The 23,224-nt window shown below is 41.3% G+C and overlaps 1 protein-coding gene across 1 annotated transcript in view; it reads left to right on the top strand.

Annotated features, from left to right (window-relative positions):
* The window catches only part of ADAMTS5 (ADAM metallopeptidase with thrombospondin type 1 motif 5), a 181,238-nt gene that overhangs the window by 117,458 nt on the left and 40,556 nt on the right, over positions 1 to 23,224 (top strand). The window contains exons 4-5 of the mRNA XM_073617089.1: positions 17,713 to 17,996; positions 19,498 to 19,681. Of these exons, the coding sequence (XP_073473190.1) occupies positions 17,713 to 17,996; positions 19,498 to 19,681 (468 nt within the window). The remainder of the gene's footprint in view (positions 1 to 17,712; positions 17,997 to 19,497; positions 19,682 to 23,224) is intronic.

The raw sequence follows: 23,224 nt of genomic DNA, 5'->3' as shown, positions 1-23,224 counted from the left end.
GTATTTAGCAGTTTATATTTACTAAAACTATTGCATTTCCATGTTCTGTGTACTGTGGGAGACCAGATCAGGACCGTCTTTAATATTGATTGGACCCTGGGCAAACACTTTCTTGGGCTCTCCTGAATTCATTTATTAACTATTTTCTGGCAGTGCGGACTCAAAGGGCAGCTCCTTTGGGCCCCACAACAATCACTGGACCCGGGGCAGCTGCCCCTTTTGCCCTGAGTTAAAGATGGCCCTGGACCAGATATAGTGAATGCAGGGTCCTGGGTTTAGTAACACTTTAAGAAGCTAATGAAAACTGTTGGCACTATATAAATCCTGTATAATAATACTAATAATAATAATGTATTCCCTTTTACTGGCTGTTGTGAAGAGCCAACAAAAGAGCAGTTGCAGTTACAGGGATGAACTGAGGATATGTACACATTTCCAAGGTAAGAAAAAATATTTCAACAATGCTAACGCAGTGTTTTGAGTCAGCGATTAATGCTCTTTATTATTAATTAACATAATTATTGTGACTTCAATACTCCTTTAAGGCAAACAGAACATCTGCATTAAATTACAAAAGCAGCTGATTATAAAACCTGTGTGGAGTGTCTTATCTGCCTTATGACGTTTGCAAATTATTACCGGTAATAGCTAATAAAAAAAGAGTCCTATTCCTAGGTTCAGTCTTACACATTTGAAATATGATAAGAATATTGGTCGACCCCCAACTCTGGCAAGTCGACTTCATACATTAGCATTTTATGCCCCCTAGAGCAGTCGTTATGAGCTATTTTATAAACAGGAAGCAGTGCTGATCATAAATGTGGACACCATGTCCAAGAAGTTCTTAGCGATTGTTTATTAGACTGTTTGTGTTTCAGTGTTGCTTGACCAGCCCAGTCTTGAGGTCAGTGAGCACATTCTTCACTTGTTAGGCCATAATCAATCTGCTGACTAAATCTTAGCTTGTTATTATTATCTTGGAAATGTGTATACTTGCTTTACTTTTGAAGAAAATATTAGAATATATGGCATGTATTAATTTGGAGGCCACAAAAAATAATCTTTTAGTGCACAAACCAGGAGGCAGTGTGCTTCTCCGTTACATATGGGAGACACTACTATAGCATCTAACACTTCTTCATTACATGTAAAGGATACTAGTATAGCATCTTACACTTTGGTCAAGACTAGGTAGTATTTAGACATGGTACTGCTCCATGCATGCCTGAATGATGACTCTCTTGCAACCAAGAGGCCCGCATTGTGCTATTTGCCTATTTTAGCAAAAAATTATATTAGAAGGCACTTTTCGAGGCAGCATACAGCCTAATTTATGTGCATAAGTACTTTTCAACAACTATACAAGAAAACTTAGAAATGGTTTCATGTTTTCTGAGCAGTAAAGAGCCTTCTGACCTCTCTCCAAACCCCCACCTCACCCCCTCCCCACCCCACAGTTGTGATCTGAAACAAAAGACAAAACATTTGTGTATAGATATAAAAAAAAATTATAAATACCTTTTTTCCCTTTTTTATAAGTGCTCACATTTCTGCTGTTCTTAGCTGCGTAAGAGCTGGGGGGAGGAGAAGCAGCAGCACACTGATCTTTCCAGTGAAAGGCTGTGGGGGGGGGGGTGTCAGGACAAGTATGATCATCGGAGGAGAGCAGGCTGAGTTCCCAGCATAGCTAGAGAACTGACCACGGTGTGTTCTCCTCCTTAGTGTGGTCAGTTTTTTTATAGGAAAAGCAAAAGATCTGACAGGATCACCCGGGATTTCACACAAAGGAAGCAATGCAAAAAAAACAGCATACTTTTTCATACAAGTACATGGTACAGCAGGCACATGTTATTATTATACAGGATTTATATAGCACCAACAGTTTACGCAGCACTTTACAATATAAAAGGGAGACAATACAGTTACAATACAATAAAATACAAGAGGATTAAGAAGGCCCTGCTTAGAAAAGCTTACAATCTAATAGGGTGGGGCAGGTGGTACAAAAGGTTTTAACTGTGGGGAATGAGCTGATGGAAGTGGTAAAGGAATCATCAGAGGCATGATAGGCTTCCCTGAAGAGATGAGTTTTCAGGGATTGTTTGAAGGCAGCTAGAGTGGGAGATAGCTGGACAGGTTGAGGTAAAGAGTTCCAGAGGATGGGAGAGGCTCTGGAGAAATCCTGGAGACGAGCATGGGAGGAGGAGACAAGGGAGCTTGAGAGTAGGAGGTCTTAAGAGGAGTGGAGAGGACGGTTTGGGTGATATTTGGAGACAAGATTGTTGATGTAGCTCGAAGCAGAGTTGTGAATGGCTTTGTAAGTTGTGGTTAGGCTTTTAAATTTAATTCGCTGGGCGATCGGGAGCTAGTGTAGTGTTTGGCGGAGAGGGGTGGCATATCAGGAATATGAAATGTTGGGGTAACAAACACTTTAATTTAGTGATTAACTTCCAAAGTTGGCCAAAACAAAAAAGCAATACAAAGAAAAAGTTATCACAGCTTGTAGATATTGAGGCTTGGTGCCACTACTTGGAACCCTGCTGCCCTAGTGCCCTAGCCCCTGACCAATGTGTACCATGTGTAGAATATGCCCTGGTGAAGACTAGTGGAAATCTTGTTCAAAAATAGCTAGACAGTTGTTAGTCTCACTGCCTTTCAAAAAAGCACAGCCTTTTTTTAAGGAAAAAAAGCAAGCCATCTAAGAAACAACACTGGTCAACAAGTGGGATGGACAGTCCTAAGCATGAACCACAGGTCCATGCTTTGCAGGAGTTGCGCAGATAAAATATCTGCGTATCCAATGCCTGAAATGTATACAATCATGAGACTAATGGCATACCTCCCACCTTTTTGAGATGGGAACGGGGGACATGTATGTAGGCATAGGACATGCCGTGCCCCTTAAAGGAGAATTATGAAAAATAATGATTAAAGTGCTTTTTTTACCACTTCTATTCCCTTATATTGGCTTATGACATTCACAAATGCAGCAATTTAGAAACTGAATGAAGAATTAGCATTAGTAAACAATTTTGAAAGATAAAAAGTGTTTTATATACAACTATATAGATCAGACCAAAAATAGGAACAAACGAGGAGCAAAGAGGGACAGAGGGACATTGTTCCAAATCAGGGACAGTTGGGAGTTATGTAATGGCAAGTCCACCTAGTAGATATTATTTTATATTCAATTAGCCCTAAATTGAAACTACTTTGACCAGCAACCTTTTTTTTATTTATTTAGGAAGTTCATGTTCATATTAAAGAACATAATGTAGCTTTTTTTCTCATAAAACACACCAGATCTGGTTTATACTTGCTGTGTTAAGTAACATGTAACTGACAGATAGAACGTGCATCCTTATCTCCTGCACATGTGGAGCAGTTCCAGTTTCATTCCATTAATATTCTGAATGTAATCCAACTGCTGTTTTGTTCTTCGCTTCTTGTCCATGTGCCGTATTTGGATGTCACGGCTGATACTCCCGGCATGAACTGGTTTCCTCATCACAGCTGTGTTTTTACAACTGGGCTCACCATCCCCCCTCTGAATGTATACTCCCTTCTCGGTTCCATATCTCTCTTCTTTAATGGATAGGCTTTTTGTATCTTCTGTTTGTCGAAGTGACCTACAAACATTCAGCGTGCTATTATTCAGACGTGCATGTATTTGAAATTCCATATTTAAGTACTGGGTTTACATCAAGATATTAACCGCTTCAGCCCCGGAAGATTTTACCCACTTCCTGACCAGAGCACCTTTTGCGATTCGGCACTGTGTCGCTTTAACTGACAATTGCGCAGTTGTGCGACATTGCACCCGAACAAAATTGACGTCCATTTTCTCCCACAAATAGAGCTTTCTTTTGGTGGTATTTGATCAACTCTGCAGTTTTTATTTTTTGCACTATAAACAAAAAAACAGCGACAATTTTGAAAAAAAATGCATTATTTTTTACTTTTTACTATAATAAATATCCCCCAAAAATGTATAAAAAACAATTTTTTTCCTCAGTTTAGGCCAATATGTATTCTTCTACATATTTTTTGGTTAAAAAAAAATCGCAATAAGCGTATATTGATTGGTTTGCGCAAAAGTTATAGCGTCTACAAAATAGGGGATAGTTTTATGGCATTTTTATTTTTTTATTTTTTATTAGTAATGGCGGCAATCTGCGATTTTTATCAGGACTGCGACATTATGGCAGATACATCAGACACTTTTGAAACTATTTTGGGACCATTGTCATTTATACAGCGACCAGTGCTATAAAAATGCACTGATTAATGTGTAAATGACACTGGCAGTGAAGGGGTTAACCACTAGGGGGCGATGAAGGGGTTAACCACTAGGGGGCGATGAAGGGGTTAAGTGTGTCCTAGGGAGTGATTCTAACTGTGGGGGGAGGGGCTTCAAGTCACAAAACAGCGATCACTCCTCCCGATGACAGAGAGCGGTGATCTCTGTCATGGCACAAGCCAGAATGGGGAAATGCCTTGTTTACAACAGGCACTTCCCTGTTCTGAGGGTCCATGACACAATCGCCAGGTGACCGGCAGACATTGAGTCTGCTGGTCCCGCGGGCACGGTCACACCGTACGCGGCGGCGCGCATGCACCTGCTATCCCCGGCTCTTAAAGGGGACGTACAGGTACGCCCATTTGCCAACCGCTGCCATTGTGTCGACATATATCGGCGTGCGGCGGTCGGTAAGTGGTTAGCCACTTACGGACCGCCCGCTAACGTTACACGACGGTACTTTGACGTAGAATGCCGGGGTTATGGCAGCAGATAGCTGCCATAAACCCCGGTATTTTCTTTAATGGCGGGCGGTCCTCTTTTAGATAAAAGATCACTTTTATCAGCATCGGGAGAGGTGCCCCCCGCCATGCTCCGGTCGTCTCCGCCGCTTACCGAAGCCGCCGGTAGTGGCAGAGATGATCCCATCCTGTCCCCTCAGTAGCATGGAGCCGAATGAGGGAAAGATGGCCCCTACTCGGCTCCATAACATTGGATGACGGAAGCGACATCAAACGTCACTTCCACCCAATGGTCTTAAAGGGGAAATTTAAAAAAAAAAAAAAAACATTTATTTTTATTTTTTTTTATTGCATTGTAAAAGTGCAAGTGTAAATGTAAGATCTTTTTGACCTCAGATCTCACATTAAAGAGATCCTGTCATGCTTTTTTTTATTACAAGGGATGTTTACATTCCTTGTAATAGTTATAAAAGTGACCCAATTTTTTTTTTTTTTAAAGGACAGTGTAAAAATAAAAAGTAAAATAAAAAAAAAACATTTTTTTAAAGCGTCCCGTCCCGCCGAGCTCGCGCACAGAAGCAACCGCATATGTAACGCATACACATATGAAAACCGTGTTCAAACCACACATATGAGGTATTGCCGTGATCGTTAGAGCGAGAGCAATAATTCTAGTAAAAGACCTCCTCTGTAACTCAAAACTGGTAACCCGTAGAAAATGTTAAACTTCACCTATGGAGATTTTTAAGGGTCAAAGTTTGTCGCCATTCCACGAGCGGGAGCAATTTTAAAGCGTGACATGGGTATATACTTGGCATAACATTATCTTTCACAATATAAAAAAAAAAAAATTGGGCTAACTTTACTGTTTTCTTATTGTTTAATTCAAAAATTTTATTTTTTCCCAACAAAATTGCACTTGTAAGACCGCTGCGCAAATACGGTGTGACATAAAACATTACAATGACCACCAATTTATTCTCTAGGGTGTCTGAAAAAAATATATAATGTTTGGGGGTTCTAAGTAATTTTTGAACAAAAAACAGGCCCTGTGTCCATGCACAGGAGGCACCAGATTCTGTGTGCACCAATTTTGGTAAATATCCCCAATAGAGTGAGGCATATACTCCAATATGTGTTGCAACAGGACCTAATTTTTCTGGTGTTGAATTACTGTCAATTCCATTTGAATGGGCTGCCTTACGTGGTCTGCTGCAAGGCAACTTAAGCCTAGGTTTGCATTCGTCCAATTTGGAATTGCATGCCAAATCGGCGGCTATTGCCGGCAATGGTACCGTGGAAATCGGTGCGGCACCGACTTTACGGCGCTGCACCATTTCCCAAAAGTAGTTTCTGTACTACTTTTGGCGACTTCAGAGGGCGATTTGTATAGACATCTTAGCAGGAACACGCACAGATGTCTGTCAAATCGCCCCCCGAAGTCAGACTGCATTGCCGGGTTGAAATTATGCGAGTTCAGCTGAACTTGCACGATTTCTAACCTGCAGCAATGTGAGCCTGGGCTTAAGAAAATTCCTATCCTGTGACATATTTTGTTCAGGTGTGAATGGGCACAGAAGATCTCTACATTTCAATGGCTAAATGGCACTCCTAGGTTCACCTGTAGGTAATATGCGAGATTTTGGGAGTTATTTATGAAAGGCAAATCCACTTTGCACTACAAGTGCACTTGGAAGTGCAGTCGCTTTAAATCTGAGGGGTAGATCTGAAATGAGGGGAAGCTCTGCTGATTTTATCATCCAATCATGTGCAAGCTAAAATGCTGTTTTTTATTTTCCTTGCATGTCCCCCTCAGATCTACAGCAACTGAACTTCCAAGTGCACTTGTAGTGCAAAGTGGATTTGCCTTTAGTAAATAACCCCCCATAGGGGTTTGAGAAATACATTTGAGAAATAGTTTTGAAGGAAAAACACTTTTAATTGTCTAGGAGATTCTCGATTGCTAGCCTCTTCACATTGAACTTAGATAAAGAAATGTTCTTCATTCACCAAGAGAACAAAGTATATGTATGCCATTATTATATCATGAGACAAGTCTTTGTTAAGTCAAGTTGCATTAGATCTCTGGCACAGCTAAATTATTCTGATAAAGAAATACAAAGCACATTTCTTTATCAGTCTTAATAACATTAACCAAGAGCCATGACAGTAAAAGTTTTGAAGTTCAGTGCCAAGCTTAGCTTTGAGTTCTCTTGCTTCTTGAAGTTTGTTTGAGGACACATGCCTAATAAACTTAGAAAATGTCTGAACTTTTGTTTGTAAGATCAGCCTTGAGTCATTTATTTTTCAGCCTTTTAAAAGATAAATAATTGTATGTGCAGATTTAAACAGTAGGCTTCTGATCACTGCACAACCTCTACAATTTTGCACAGCCTTGTTGACTCTTTCTGTTTTAACGGTGCATGTAGTCCAGGGGTCAATAACATGTTGATTGCAATTATCCACCCATCAATTCGGCCATACGATGGGTAGATTGCAACCCTCCTGTGTTTGCAACTCTTTTTTGCCGCAATGGGCATCGCAGAGCTCAGTGAACTTTTAGGCTCCTCCTTGGCTCTGACGTGTTAGATGACCCAGCCAAGAGAAGACCTACAGTAGGAGGACTTCCCTGTGCCTGTTGCCTTTGCATTTGAGGTGTGGTGAGTGAATTTTACAGAGGGAGGGGGTAGTTTGTTCTATGGGTGAATTTAGCTTAGGAGGGTAAAAGTGGGGGGGTTGTTAGCTACTCCTGACCTCTGCACTGTGTTACCACTACTGACTACTGACCTGTGTGTTGAATGAATAAATGACTTGTATAGTGCTACCTATGCAAACTGAATCGCCTCAGGGTGCTTTTTGCCACCGGTGTCCATCTGCGGTATAGTGCAGTCCTTTGCCCCATGGGGTCCTGACACGCTTACAAACACATACAACATACACATATTTGGCCATTTTTTTCGACAGGATCTAATTAACCTACCAGCATGTCTTTGGAGTGTGGGAGGAAACTGGAGTACCTGGAGGAAACCGACACAGGCACAGGGAGAGCATGCAAACTCCAGGCAGATGGTGTCATGGCCGGGATTTGAACCAGCGACCCTATTGCTGCTAGGTGAAAGTGCTATCCACTACACCACTGTGCTGCCCTCTTTCATTCCTTACTCCTGACCTCTAAACTTTTCATTTCATTCTTCTGACCCCTGCACTGTGCGTTACTCCTGACCTCTAAACTTTTCATTTCATTCTTCTGACCCCTGCACTGTGCGTTACTCCTGACCTCTAAACTTTTCATTTCATTCTTCTGACCCCTGCACTGTGCGTTACTCCTGACCTCTAAACTTTTCATTTCATTCTACTGCCCCCTGCACTCTGCATTACATACTCCTGACCCCTGAACTTTGCATTATATTTTACTAACCCTTGCACTCTGAATTACCTTGGCACTCTGTGTTACTTACTCCTGCCCTGCACTCTGTGTTGGATAGTACTGACCTCTGAACTCTGTGTTACTTACTCCTAACCTCTGCTCTCTGCGTTATATACTACTGACCTCTGAACTCTTGTAACCTTACTTACTTTTTAATGGTGCCTTGCTGGGTTAACGCCTTAAAAAAAAAAAAAAAAGCGCTCTGACCCTGGGGGTGTTTGATCTCATCTATGTTGTTCACGTAGATCTCCACCTCTTCAAGGTTGCCCTCCCCTGATGTAGTCGTTTTTGCAAATGAGTCGCCTACGGTAAAGGCGATTTAGATTTGTCAAATTAATAAAAGCAATCAAATATATTTTTGTATCTATAATCTATTCATTCATTTAAAATAGTCTGCATGCTCTACGGTGCTTTATAATTGTGTTTCCTTTGAAAGTACCATGCTTAATTAAGGAAATTGCCATTTATCAAATACAATTTTTGTGTCTTTGTAGGTTGGCAAATTGCTTAATCCATTACGGAAGCACTGGGGGTGAAGAGAAAAAAAAATGACAACCAGTTATATAATGAATAGAGACAGTTTCATTAAAATCTATTCTAGAGCCCAAATCGTTGGGAAAGCTTGAAAAATATTTTACACTTTAAATAAAAGTAGACTTTTTCTGCAGACACCTCCATGTTGTAGATCAGTAATGTTTACCAGCTGTTGTTTTTGCTATATTATAATAGTCACTATACTAGATGACAACTAGATGACAACGTGAGATCCTAGGGGGACCTGCACATAGGGGTTCATTGGAAGGGCCTCTAGCTGTGTTTCACATTTAAAATAGATCTAAACCCAATAACTAAAAATTAACATATGCTTTAACATTTTAAAGTAGAATTCAAAGCTAAAAAACATCCTAGGATGTAGAGACATTTAAAAAGTAGGAACATGACCATAAAACGGCCATCCCCCTACTTAAAAAAAGCTTGACCCATTAATAAAGCACATTGATGTGCTCTACAAATGTGCATTGTATTCCACTACCATAAAATGCCGCAATAAAAATTAACGAGAGCGTTAAAAAAAAAAAAAAAAAAAGCTGTTAGAAGAGTCTTGTCATTTGAACTGTCAAAGTCACATGCCCCGCTCTCCCCCAATCAGAGAGCTCTCTCTGCAGCAGACAGAACTCCATGAACTATAGGATGTTCCCATAGCTCCCAACTGTCCCTGATTTGGAGGGACTGTCCCTGATTTGGAGCAATGTCCCTCTCTCCCTCTTTCCTCCTCATTTGTCCCTCATTTTCGTCTGATCTATAAAGTTGTATATAAAATGCACTTTTTATCTTTCAAAAAGTGTTTCCCAGTGCTAAACCTTTCATCCAAAATCTAAATTGCTGCATTTGTAAATTTCAAAAGCCAATATAAAGGAATAGTAGTGGTAAAAAGTTTTTTTTGGTTAATTCTCCTTTAAGGAGGTGTGGAAGGAGGAGTATCCTATGTCTACATACGTTTGGTAGTAGGTGTCCCTCATTCCCATCTCAAAATGTTGGGAGGTATGTGCTCCACATCCACATCCACATCATGCATTTTATGAAAGGCCTGTACAATGCAGGCTACAGTGTGCATAGTCCTGTGGAGTGTAACAGAGAGTAGATAGTTGTATCCTACTCTCTGTTATAAATCTGCCCTTTGCTCCTCTGCCAAAAAAAAAAAAAAACAGTTTCTCCAAACATTTTTTTATGGTGTGCACTGCCTGCAGTATATGGAAGGTGCTGAGAATGGAACCAGGTGGCAGTATAATATAACTCTGGTGTGAATATGAAGGAGTTTAATCATCAGTGACACCCAGTGGCCAAAGAATGACAAAGTTGGATGTAGAATCGGTGCTGGAGAAGAAGGCATTATCTGTGATGTAATGAAGATGGGGAGTACAGAGCTGTCAGGAACAGAGGAGGGCTAACTAAAAAGGTAGTTCTGCCAAAATGTATGAGGGTGCTATGCATCCTTGCACATTATGGTAGCAGCTGCTCCCTCCCTTCTAAGGCTTCTTGTACGATAGCCTACACTGGCAGCTCCTAAACTTGAGTTTTAGAGCTTTTGGCGTTTTTTTTTTTTTTTTTTCAAAGCTCCCAAACTCAATTCCATAAAAGCCTATCGGGTAGATTTACTAAAGTCAGATAGGCTGCGCACTTTGCAAAGTGCACTTGTTCTCTGCAAATGCAGTTGCTCCAGAGCTTAGTAAATGAGCAGAAGCTTTGCTGACTGCCATCATCCAATCATGTGCAAGTAAAAATGCATTTTTTTAATTTTCCTTGCATGTGATTGGGTATTCTTTGCAAAGTGACGCTTTACCTCATTTACTAAGCTCTGGAGCAACTGTACTTGCAGAAGGCATAGGGGTTATTTACGAAAAGGCAAATCCATTTTGCACTACAAGTGCACTTGGAAGTGCAGTCGCTGTAAATCTGAGGGGTAGATCTGAAATGAGGGGAAGCTCTGCTGATTTTATCATCCAATCATGTGCAAGCTAAAATGCTGTTTTTATTTTCCTTGCATGTCCCCCTCGGATCTACAGTGACTGCACTTTCAGTGCAATTTCAAGTGCACTTTGTACTTGTAGTTTGCACTTGTAGTGCAACATGGATTTGCCTTTAGTAAATAAACCCCATAGTGTCAATGTACACAAAGGGGCTGATTTACTAAAGGCAAAAAGACTGTGTACCTTGCAAAGTGCAGTTACCCTCTGCAAGAGCAGTTAATGTGGCGCTTAGTAAATGAGCAGAAGCTCTGCTGACTTCCATCATCCAATCATGTGCAAGCAAAAATTCATTTTTTTTCTAAATTTTCCTTGCACGTGATTGGGTATTCTTTGTAGAGGGAAGCTTTAACAAATGCACTTGCAGCCTGCAACTGCACTTTGCAAAATGCACAGTGCATTTGCCTTTAGTAAATTAACCCCTCAGGCTTTTAGCAGAGTTTAGCAGCTGCCGCGTTTGAGGTGAGCTTCAACCTCCATCTCCTGAACGTGGAAGACTTGTGCTCAGGATAGGAATGTTTTGACCACCAGTCGTGGGAAAACGCAAAACGTGGCAAAATCGATGCAAAACTGTGGCAAAAACGGGCTGCGATTTTGCGTTTTCCTGTTGTGAATGTAGGCTAGTGTACATGAAGCCTAAATCCCACAGTTTCTCTTTTTTAAAATTTAAAATGTTTTAATTGAAAGAATACCTGGTGATCCAGACTTGAAAGTCTTTGTTCAGACACATCTATTATAAGATGGCAGATGTTTCCCAGTTGTGGCTTTCCTATGTAACTGTCCTCTGGTAGCATAGCCACTTTGTAGTTCTGGTTTTGTGATATTGGGGTTGATTTACTAAAGGCAAATAGACTGTGCACTCTGCTCCAGAGTTTAGTAAATGAGGTAGAGGTTCACCTTGCAAAGAATACCCAATCACGTGCAAGGGAAATTAAAAAATAGCATTTTTGCTTGCCCATGATTGGAAGATGGAAGTCAACAGAGCTTCTGCTCATTAACTAAGCTCTGGAGCAACTGTACTTGCATAGTGCACAGTCTCTTTGCCTTTATTAAATCAACCCCATTGTGTAAATAACCTTAAATGAGATAACTGTTCTTACTAATGAAAGAAAAAATAGAGAGATGGGTCCAATTATTAAACAGGAATATGCCACCTCTTTGCTGTGCTGTGCCTAGTGGTCAATCTGACCCATATTCTTGGGCATTAAAGTGATTGTAAAGTCTCAAGGTTTTTCACCTTAACGCATTCAATGCATTAACGTGAAAAACCTTCTTTGCTGCAGCTACCCCCAGAGCCCTCACTATTCATACCTGAGCCTGATCCGATCCAGCGATGTGCATGAGCCCAGCGGCTCCAGCCAATGTCTTTGTCCTTATTGGACAGATTGATAGCAGCATTGGCTCCCGCTGCTGTCAGTCAAATTCATTGACAGGAGGGCGGAGCCCAGTCCCACTGTCTGTGTCAATGAACGCAGTAGTGGGACTCGGGAGCGTGCCCGCACGAGTGCCCCTAGGAAAATCGGCTTTCTGTGGGGGTACCCAATAAAGATTAGGGGCCTGGAGCACCGGCGGGGCACCCCAGAAGAGGAGGATTGGGGCTGCTCTGTGAAAAACCCTTGCACAGAGCAGGTAAGTATAGCTATGTTTGTTATTTTTAATAAAAAAGTGAACTTTTACAAGCACTTTAAAGTGATTGTAAAGTCTCAGTTGTTTTTTTTTTTTTATAAATAACAAACATGTTATGCTTACCTCCTCTGTGCAGTGGTTTTGCACGGAGTAGCCCATCTCTTCTCGGGTCCCTCTTCGGCACTCCTGGCCTCTCCCTCCTGTTGAGTGCCCCCTCAGCCAGCAGCTTGCTATGGGGGCACCCAAACTGAGCCGCAGCTCCGTGTGTCCATTTAGACACTGAGCCGCTGCCCGGCCCCTGACCCCTCTCACTCCTCATTAGCTCACTGACTTTGATTGACAGCAGAGGGAGCCAATGGTATATCTCAGCCAATCAGGAAAGAGAGTCCCGGGCAGCCGAGTCTCTCGAGCAACATCGCTGGATAGAGTTGGGCCAAGGTAAGTATTAGGGGGGCTGAGGGGTGCTGCTGCACACAGAAGGCTTTTTACCTTAAAAATAAAAACCTTCTGCCTTTGCAATCACTTTAATTTGGTAAAGTATGGTGATAGTGTGGCGAGGCCATTGCCTAATTTTCCAAGCCAAAGTGTCCTTCTTTTTATCCTAGAAGTTTGGGAGATATGTATGACCTTCCCTCGCAGATGAGCGTTATAAGTCATCTTAGGTAGACAGTAAACCTGACCATACGCAAAAAAAAAAAAAGAAAAAAGTTTATTCATTATAAAAACAGTGCAGGGATCCTTTAAAGCTGGACTTCATTGAAGTAACATGATTTATTGACGGAGCTAAGGTTTCCCCCTTGAAAGGGTTCTGCTTGCCAGTGTAACTGTGAACATACCGATTGATAAAGGCACTTGGAAGAAATGCTGAATTCTTAAACAGAGTCAGAGGCTAGATGAGGTCAGAGCAATTCTGTTTTGGAAATTACAGCACTCTGTTTTCATGTCGGCCTTTTATACTCCACCAAACAGTCTGTTTTAATGTTCCGGTTTACACACTAGGATTCCTCCATAATACAGGCTACTCGTTTGGAAAGTAGGGTCTGCTTTACAATGCCAGTGGCGGGCACAAGGGCACAAGTGTTATAGTCCCAGTGGACCCTAGCCAAATGGCATTCTTTAAGAGTCATCAGAGCTTTTCTGAATTCCACGGGGGAGTTTGTTATTGTACTTTTTTTTTTTTTTTTTTGCTTAGTTTAAAATTGCTGACAGTCATGAAACCCCACTTAAAAAAAAAAAAAAGAAGACTTTTCTACAGCCAAGGATATGGAAAGCATTAAGACAGGCATATTCCCATAACAGGATTTTAATAGTGAATGTTGTATATGACTATACTAAGTCTGCTTATTGATTTCAATCTTTTGGCGAAGGGATCGTACTCTGATTTCTTGTTCTCAATAAAAATACATCTATTGCTTAAAGTTCCCCCGGCATCTATTACTAGTGTTTTAAATGCAGCATTATCTTTTGGCAGGACCATTTCCTTTTTTTCTTTTTTTTTTTTACAGTTAAAGAAAAGATTTCCTGTTTTGCAGACATGCTGAACTTCAGGTTGTGTTTTTGTGGGTCTATAGGATGCATATATGCTGACCCCATGACATAAGCCACGTACATCCACGGTGTCTGTAAAGAAGAAAAAACCTCTGAGTGGTTTAAAATTGAATCTCACAATTTCTAGTTTGTGATTTCAAGTATTTAGAAAGAGTAGGGGTCATAATGTAGGTGATGGGACTCCTTATCAAAACCAGAGGGGCCTTCTGTTCACTGTAGAGATAGGGTGGGAGGGGGATATGCCTTTTCCCCTGGCCAGTACTAATATAATATGTTGCCCATGAGTAGAGATACTTCATGCACACATTAAGGATAAGAAAATTCGCCTGGTTTCAATTCATGGGCAGTTTCACAAAGTATCCTCAAAATACAGAGAATGCAAACTTTCCCCAAACCCCATTGAAGTCTATGGGGGGGGGGGATCTTCATATTCAATTAGTTGCTTTTGTGGGGCTAAAAATTAACTTTTATTAAAAAAAAAAAAAAAAAATAGACATAGGGAGTCAAGCGCTGCCATAAGGGTCATACACTAATAGGCTTGGGTCAAAACCCAATGAGGTCCCTTATCAAAACCAGAGAGGGGCCTTCTGCCCAAGGCAGGACTATGGAGGGGGTCAGGGGTTCATTTGCCCCTGGGCCAGGACTGATAAGATATATTGGGCTGATGGCCCTGATTGGAGATCCATCATCATGCAAACATTAGGGATACGTGAATTTGCCGGGTTCAGTTTGTGGGCCAGTTTCTCGAAATGCTCTCAAAATTCTGAAAATCCAAACCCAATTAAAGTTTACGTGGAAGCAGATCTGGATATTCAAATTATTCCTTTGTGGGGCTAAAAAACAAACTTATGTAAAAAAAGAAGTATAGAAAGCCAGGGCACTACCCTAGGGAACACATACTAATGATAAAATTTGAAAAAAAAAATGAACACACAGCGAGAAGAGGATTTTTACGTGACTTTGAGGGCTACATTAAACATACACAAAAGAGGAAGAAGGCGAAGACGGTGCAATAATAACACAGAATGATGGCTGTGAGGATGAAGGTGTAGAAGGTTTTGCAGCCAGTCAACTGTCTGCTAGGTTTACTGTGACTGTATTGGTCATTTACTTTGGGGAAAAAAACACATGTGCTCTACCTTCAGTTTCTGCAGCCCTACCATATCCTCCTTTCTTTAGATCCATGGGGGTTATTTACGAAAGGCAAATCCACTTTGCACTACAAGTGCACTTAGAAGTGCGGTCACTCTAAATCTAAAGGGTAAATCTGAAATGAGGGGAAGCTCTGCTGATTTTATCATCCAATCATGTGCAAGCTAAAATGCTGTTTTTTTTTTTATTTTCCTTGCATGTCCCCCTCGGATCTACAGCGACTGCACTTCCAAGTGCACTTTCAGTTCAATTTCATGTGCACTTGTAGTGCAAAGTGGATTTGCCTTTAGTAAATAACCCCCCATGTCTTTACCATGAAAGCCCTGTCTCTCAAATTTTAATCTCAACAGCATTTCCACCAATGAAAAAGAGTACTAACTACATATATATATGTATAGTTCATCTTTCATGTGAATGCCTTTTGCGATTCTTTTATCGCTTGCATAAGTCATAGTGTAGGCAAACAGCTTTTGGCCCCTTGTGCTTCCGGGCCCCATAGCAGTCTCATCATTTGCTTTAGTTGCTTGTAAACTCATAGGGGTTGATTTACTAAGGGCAAATAGACTGTGCACTTTGCAAGTCTGCAGCCCTCTGCAAGTGCAGTTGCTCCAGAGTTTAGTAAATGAGCAGAAGCTCTGCTGACTCCCATCATCCAATCACATGCAAGCAAAAATGCTGTTTTTTCATTTTCTTTGCACATAATTGGGTATTCTTTGCAAAGTGAAGCTTTACCTCATTTACTAAGCTCTGGAGCAAGTGCACAGTCTATTTCCCTTTAGTAAATTAACCCCATAGTCCTATCTGTATGCTACTTTGCTTATTAATAAGCTAAGTACCTCCCAACAAAGTAAACACTTGGGGAAAACAGAAAGACTGAACTTTTTCTAAATATGCAATTTGTCTGGTTATTATACTGATGCACTGGCTTTAAGTCAGTGGCCTGGAGTATGCAGATCCAAAAGAGTAACTTCAGAGCTCCTGATATATGCTTGTTCTATGTATACTGTTCAGCATATACACTCACCAGCCACTTTATTAGGTACACCTTGCTAGTACTGGGTTGGACCCCCTTTTGCCTTCAGAACTGCCTTAATTCTTCTTGGCATAGATTCAACAAGGTGTTGTAGAAATTCCTCAGAGATTTTGGTCCATAGTAACATAATAACATTACGCAGTTGCTGCAGATTTGTCAGCTGCACATCCATGACGCCGATCTCCCACCACATCCCAAAGGTCCTCTGTTGGATTGAGATCTGGTGACTGTGGAGGCCATTGGAGTTCAGGGACCTCATTGTCATGTTCAAGAAACCAGTGGTGAGATAATTTGAGCTTTGTGACATGGTGTATTATCCTGCTGGAAGGAGCCATCAGAAGATGGGTACACTGTAGTCATAAAGGGATGGACATGGTCAGCAACAATAGAAGGCCGTGGTGTTTAAACAATGCTTAATTGGTACTAAGGGGCCAAAAGTGTGCCAAGAGAATATCCCACACACCATTACACCACCACCAGCTTGAACCGTTGATACAAGGCAGGATAGATCCATGCTGTTATGTTGTTTACACCAAATTCTTACCCTACCATCTGAATGTCGCAGTTAAAATCGAGACTCATCAGACCAGGCAATATTTTCCCAATCTTCTATTGTCCAGTTTTGGTGAGCCTGTGGAAATTGTAGCCTCAGTTTCCTGTTCTTTGCTGACAGGAGTGGCACCCGGCATAGTCTTCTGTTGCTGTAGCCCATCTGCTTCAAGGTTGGATATGTCGTGCGTTCAGAGATGGTATTCTGCAGACCTTGGTTGTAACGAGTGGTTATTTGAGTTACTGTTGCCTTTCTATCATCTGTAACAAGTCTGCCCATTCTGTGTTGCCAAAGTTTTTCCTTTACATACAATTTAAGGGCCCACTTACATGTGAGTGACGCAACAAAAAACCTTGCCAGCACACCAGACCACACATCTGTGTTGTGGTGTGGTGCATTGAAAAAAAGGGTCAGGTGCCTATTTTGGTGTGTTAAGGTGCACTGGGGGTTATTTACAAAAGGCAAATCCATTTTGCACTACAAGTGTAAAGTGTACTGAGAGTGCACTTGGAAGTGAAGTCACTGTAGATACGAGGGGGACATGCAAGGAAAATAAAAAAAGAGCATTTTAACTTGCACATGATTGGATGATAAAATCAGCAGAGCTTCCCCTCATTTCAGATCTTCCCCTCAGATCTACAGCGACTGCACTTCTAAGTGCACTTGTAGTGCAAAATGGATTTGCCTTTTCGTAAATAACCCCCACTGCCTTTGTGCAGTGCGGGTTAACTCAATGATACAACTTTAGGGTTGATTTACTAAAGCCTATTACATTGTGCATGGTAAAAGTTGCACTAATTTTCCCCATAGCTTAGTGAATGTGGTGAAGCATCATCCAATCATGTGCAGGCAAAAATGCTGTTTTTTACATTTTCCTTGCACCTGATTGGATATTCTTTGCAAAATGAAGCTTTGCCACTTTCATTAATCTATGGGGAAAATGAGTGCAAGTTCACAGTCTATTTGCCTTACGTTAATGCATAGGTGTTACTGCACATAGTCTAAATAGGCCCTAAGGAAAACAAGGCCATATAAGACCAGACATAATTGCGTGTCCTCTTGTCTAACCTTGTTATGATCTGTATTGCAGGGAACTGTCTGCTAGATCAACCGAGAAATCAGATTCTGGGACCAGAGGAGCTTCCCGGACAGAGTTATGATGCTGTTCGTCAATGCAAACTTGCCTTTGGGCCGACATATACCGTGTGTCCTGGGATGGATGTCTGCTCACGTCTATGGTGTGCGGTGGTTCGTCAAGGTCAGATGGTGTGTTTAACCAAGAAGCTGCCTGCGGTAGAGGGAACACCTTGTGGAAAAGGGAGAATATGTCTGAATGGGAAGTGCGTTGATAAAACCAAAAAGAAGTTCTACTCGGTATGTATTCTTTTCTCTTATTTAGGCCTCATGCAAACTGGGCATTTTCCCAGCTCTTCTGAATGCTCTTTTCTCCAGGCAGGAGAAGAACCACATAAAAAATGCGACTAAAACCAGACTTTGCAAAAGCATTTAGGTGCGCATACGTGCTTCAAGTGATGGGGCGTTCATTCCATTGGCCAGAATATTAATTTATTCTGGCCATTGTAATGAATGAACGCTCAAGCTCAAAATGCGCCTAGCGTTTAAGCATGTTTAGGCACATCAGGTGCTTTTTCTGCCGAAATGCTCCTCTCACAAATATGCAAGTAATGTTAAGGTTTTTTTGCCTTTAAATTCTGCTGCTTCCTGTGCATAGACGCATAGGGGTTGATTTACTAAAACTGGAGAGTGCAAAATCTGGTGAAGCTGTGTATGGTAGCTTCTAACTTCAGCTTGTTCAAATAAGCTTTGACAATAAAAAACTGGAAGCTGATTGGTTTCTATGCAGAGCTGCACCAGAGCTCCGATTTTAGTAAATCAACCCCATAGGCTAACATGGAGGGCATTTAGAGGCAGAAAATAAAAATAGCAAAACGCCCTTAAAAGCAGCGTTTTTGATGCCCAGTGTGTATGAGGCCTTAAGGTTCGTGTTTTTCACATTTATATACCTGAGACATGTTTGCTTCCTTTTCTTGATTCTCAGATTTTGTTAAAGTGGATCCAAAGTAAAAACTTTGTAGTTCAAATAATAGGTGTGATCTTAAAGTGTAACTTCACCTTTACAGAAAAATCTGTAAGGTGAACTAACACAGGTCCCCCTCCCGGCCCCCCCCCCCGGTCCCGCTGACCTGGACCGTGGCAAGCTCTGGTTCTAAGACCCAGTATATCCGTGCCAGGAGCCCGGGATTTAGAAATCCTCTCTCCATCCAGGCGTCTTCTCCATAGCTGACAGAACACGCTATGCTGCTGCTGATTGGTCGGCGCCGCCCATGTGACAGCACTCACCAATTAGAATGCTCCAAAATGTCCCTAGTGCAGATATACCGGGCCTTAGAATTGGAGATATCTCTGTAAAGGTGAACCTACCCTTTGAAAATGGTTTGCACAGGGGCAAGAATGTCTATGATCTATAATCTATTGTATGATTGATTCACTCAGATGTACTCCCCCTAGGTTTGATGCTGGCACATTTGTAGTCCTCAAAAAGCACAACTTTACATTTGTCAACATTAAACATTCCAATCAAACTGCATCCAGGTCAGTAAGTTGGAAACATCTTATCATTTTTCCAATTTTCTGAAGGTGGAGAAATGAGAGCTATAAACGTATACATATATGTATTCTAACTGTGTGGTTAGTTGATGGCCTAAAGCGCTTCTGTAAATGGAGAATCCAGTTGGTTATTATAGGTACCAACAGCTTCTTTTTTTATGCATTGGGCCTGGAAATACATCATTTTTTTCAATCTACAGTTCTGTTGGCTTGAAGGTTCTAGTTTTATCAATCTTTTGTAATGCAGATTTCAAGTCATGGAAACTGGGGGTCCTGGGGACCATGGGGCCAGTGTTCTCGCACATGTGGAGGAGGAGTGCAATTTGCTTATCGTCACTGTAATGATCCTGCCCCAAGAAACAGTGGAAGATACTGCACAGGGAAGCGTGCAATCAACCGGTCGTGCAATGTTAATTCTTGTCCATCTAATGGTAAGCAATAGCCTTTATTATGTCTTCTATTTATGTGGGGGGGGTTACCAAATATATCTAAATATGTAAATCAACCTTCAAACATAATGAGTAAAAATCATATAAACAATAAAGTCCATAGTGATAAAGTGCAAAAGTCCTTAAGACAAGTGCAACATCCAGTGCTTGAATAAATCAGGCAAAATTGTCTCCTTACCAGATCCAAAGAGCTATCAAGGTCTATACTCGCATCTGTGAGCTCTATTACCCTTCACATTAGGTGCAGATCAGATTGACTTATCCGGCCTCCCAGCAGGGGATCGTTGGTGAAAACGAGCCAAAGATGTAGCCACAGGATATCCTCAGAAGCCGATTCAGTCAGTGATCATAAGAAAAAAGGGAAACTCATTGAGCACGTCCAAATTAAAGATGGGCATTTATTAAAAAACTACTTACAACAAGACTGTAATCACAGGCTTTAGAAACAAAAATCGTCCTAGCACTCTCACGAGCATATTGATGTCACCGCTATTTCCAGTCCAGCCAACGTACAATCCCAGGAGCCCATCCCCTCTCCACATGCTTGCTACAAACAAAGAGCATCGCACTTAAATGATTGTTTAAGACAGCTCCTGTCTAACATGTTTCACCCATATGGGCTTAATCATGCTCTATGAGGAGTCACCTTAGGCGGGGTTATGTTGCTCCTGTATTAAAAAAAGGACATGTCAGTGATATAATCGGAGTTCGACCCTCTTTGTTTGTAGGAGGTATTCACTTCTCATTCTATCGCAAAAATAAGAGGATTAGTCCTCATTTCAGGACAGTAGGTGAACCCATGAAAGTCATTGCCTTTCACCCTAATGACCAGATGCATATCCAGAACCACCAATTCCAAACTGCCTACAGTTGCTTCAGACTATTTGGCCATGTAAAACAATAATGTTAATAGTGGCAATAATAAGGTGGGTTTAGGGCAGTGATACAAAGTTTAAAAAGTTTAGAGGATCTAGGTTTAACATACTTAAAGTATAATTAAGGGCAAAACTTATCAAGTGCAGAGGTATTAGAACGCTTATCAGTTTTTATTGCTGTCTGTGCCCCCCCATTAAGGAGAGTCACGCTCTCTGTTTGCCCTGTTTACCGTTATCATTGAAAGTGAAAGTAAAGCAAAACCCCAAATTTTGGGTTGTCCCCAGAAAAGTAGTCAAGGGGTAATCTTCCAATGGGGACACTAGTTCTGGTGACCTGGGGGTCCCCAAGGAATTCCCTTATTTTGCAGGAATTTGCTCTCACTTTCTGTTTGGCTATGGGAAAGAAAGGAAAATCTCTGCAATGCGACACAGGCGGCGGAAAAAAAAAAATCTGATGGGGATTATACCCTTCCCTTACTCTATCCAAGTGCCTATGGTTCTACGATAATGAGAATTCCAGCTTGCCTAAATCCTTGCAACTTCTGAAGATGCTATCACTCAACTCCATGCATATGAGATCATTGAATGTTAGCATTGAAAAGCCTTGTTTTGTGTTTGGAAACTTTGCATATATGGGTTTTAACAGCGTGTTTAGCTTTTGTCGAGAAGAAATAGCCTTCATCTGTTCTAATCAGGCTGTTGACCACTGGTCAACACTGGTTTACCATTACAGAAGAGTGTCAGGACTCATTATTGAATGATATAAATAAATGTACATTTACAGTATGCACTCTTCAAATGACTTTTTTTTCTATAAATTGGGATGTGCAGAGTGAGACGGAAAGATAATAAATACACAATCTAATATCACAGCGGTGAGAGCAGGGCCCTGCTGGGAACATCTCAACAATAATAGAGAATGTTGTACAATCCCATTAGTGTCTAGGTTGGTTTTACAAGGATGCACAATTCAGCTATCAGATAATATGATGTTTCATCACACCTGAATGATTCATTTTACTGAAAATAATCATTTGCAAGCTAAAGAGAATAAACAGATTAATAAGGAAAAAAAACATCAAAAATGAAAGCATTCAGCAAAGTGACAGGACAGGGGCTCTTTATGTGACTGTTTTATGTTTTTGGGGGCCTTCCTTACACCCTAAGACAGCCTAATGCCCTGTACACACAATCGGACATTGATTGGACATTCCGACAACAAAATCCATGGATTTTTTCAGACGGATGTTGGCTCAAATTTGTTTTGCAGACACACGGTCGCACAAAGTTGTCGGAAAATCTGATCGTTCTGAATGCGGTTACATAAAACACGTACGTCGGGACTATAAATGGGGCAATATCCAATAGCTTTCATCTCTTAATTTATTCTGAGCATGCGTGGCACTTTGTGCGTCGGAATTGTCCACACTCGGTCCAAATTTACGCGAACGGATTTTGTTGTCGGAAAATTTTATAGCCTGCTCTCAAACTTTGTGTGTCGGAAATTCCGATGGAAAAAGTCCGATGGAGCCCACACATGGTCGGAATTTCAGACAACAAGCTCCGATCGCACATATTCCGTCGGAAAGTCCGACCGCATATACAGGGCTTAACAGTTCATGGAGGAAAGCTTCAAAATTGAGGTGTGCAGAATACATTTTATTCATAAGACATGTATATTAAAAATAGCCAATGCTTTTTTTTTGGGGGGGGGGGGGTACAAAAAAGTCCCTCTCCATCAGAAAATCAAAAAATGGAATGAAAGACTTTACGAGGGTAATATCATTTATTTCTAGCTCTGTTTGTTTTCTTGCTAAAACTTAGGCAAGCCATAAACGATGCAATTTTTGTTCCTTCAATACAGTCAGTGTTGATGGGAGAATTCCTCCTGCAGCGCTATTGTATTTTACCGGTGTTGAGGCTACCCTGCCAGCAAAACACAGTGATTATTGCTGGCGTCTATAGCCGCTGGCAGTAATCACATGCCAAAAATCAGACTGTTTTTTCTGAAGTTGACCAATGGATCTACTTTAGTACAATCAGCCTGCTGAGCCGGCTGAGATTCGATCCATCTATGGTCTGGACTTTGCCCCCCCTTGTGGGTCTTTTTTCCATAAATGGTAAGCTGGACTTTTTCCACTCAGCCTGCAGGCATGCTGTATGGACAAAATGCAAATGGATGAATCTTCAACCGTGACCATTATATTTTGACAGCCGCTTCCGCCAACTGCAATAATACCTGAACAGTGCCTGCATTTGATTGGATGCAAGGGCTGCTCGACTGACAATTTTCCACCCAGCTTCTTTGATTTTTCTGATTGGGGGATGATGGCTGGGATGCAACCAATAAGGCCACCTATAAAGAAAATTTGGGCCTATCCATCAGGAGCTGGCTGAAATTCTCTCTCTCTATGGCCATCTTTAAGGTGTCCTCACACCTGTAGAATTCTGTTCGAAAACTCTCCATTTCGAAACATTTGTTTATCTATGAGTGAAAAGGGCCAATTCAACAATTACTTTTAAACAGAGTGAGCGAAAAAAATTGAAGGAGAAGGATGGAAAATGTATATGAAATGCATAGCTCCCAACTGTCCCTGATTTGGAGCAATGTCCCTCTGTCCCTCATTCCTCCTCATTTGTCCCTCATTTT

The sequence above is a fragment of the Aquarana catesbeiana genome, linkage group LG02 (genome assembly GCF_042186555.1).
Source record: "Aquarana catesbeiana isolate 2022-GZ linkage group LG02, ASM4218655v1, whole genome shotgun sequence".
NCBI lineage: Eukaryota > Metazoa > Chordata > Amphibia > Anura > Ranidae > Aquarana > Aquarana catesbeiana.
Note: the sequence above shows the minus strand (reverse complement) of the source record. Positions and strands in the feature narration are given on the sequence as shown.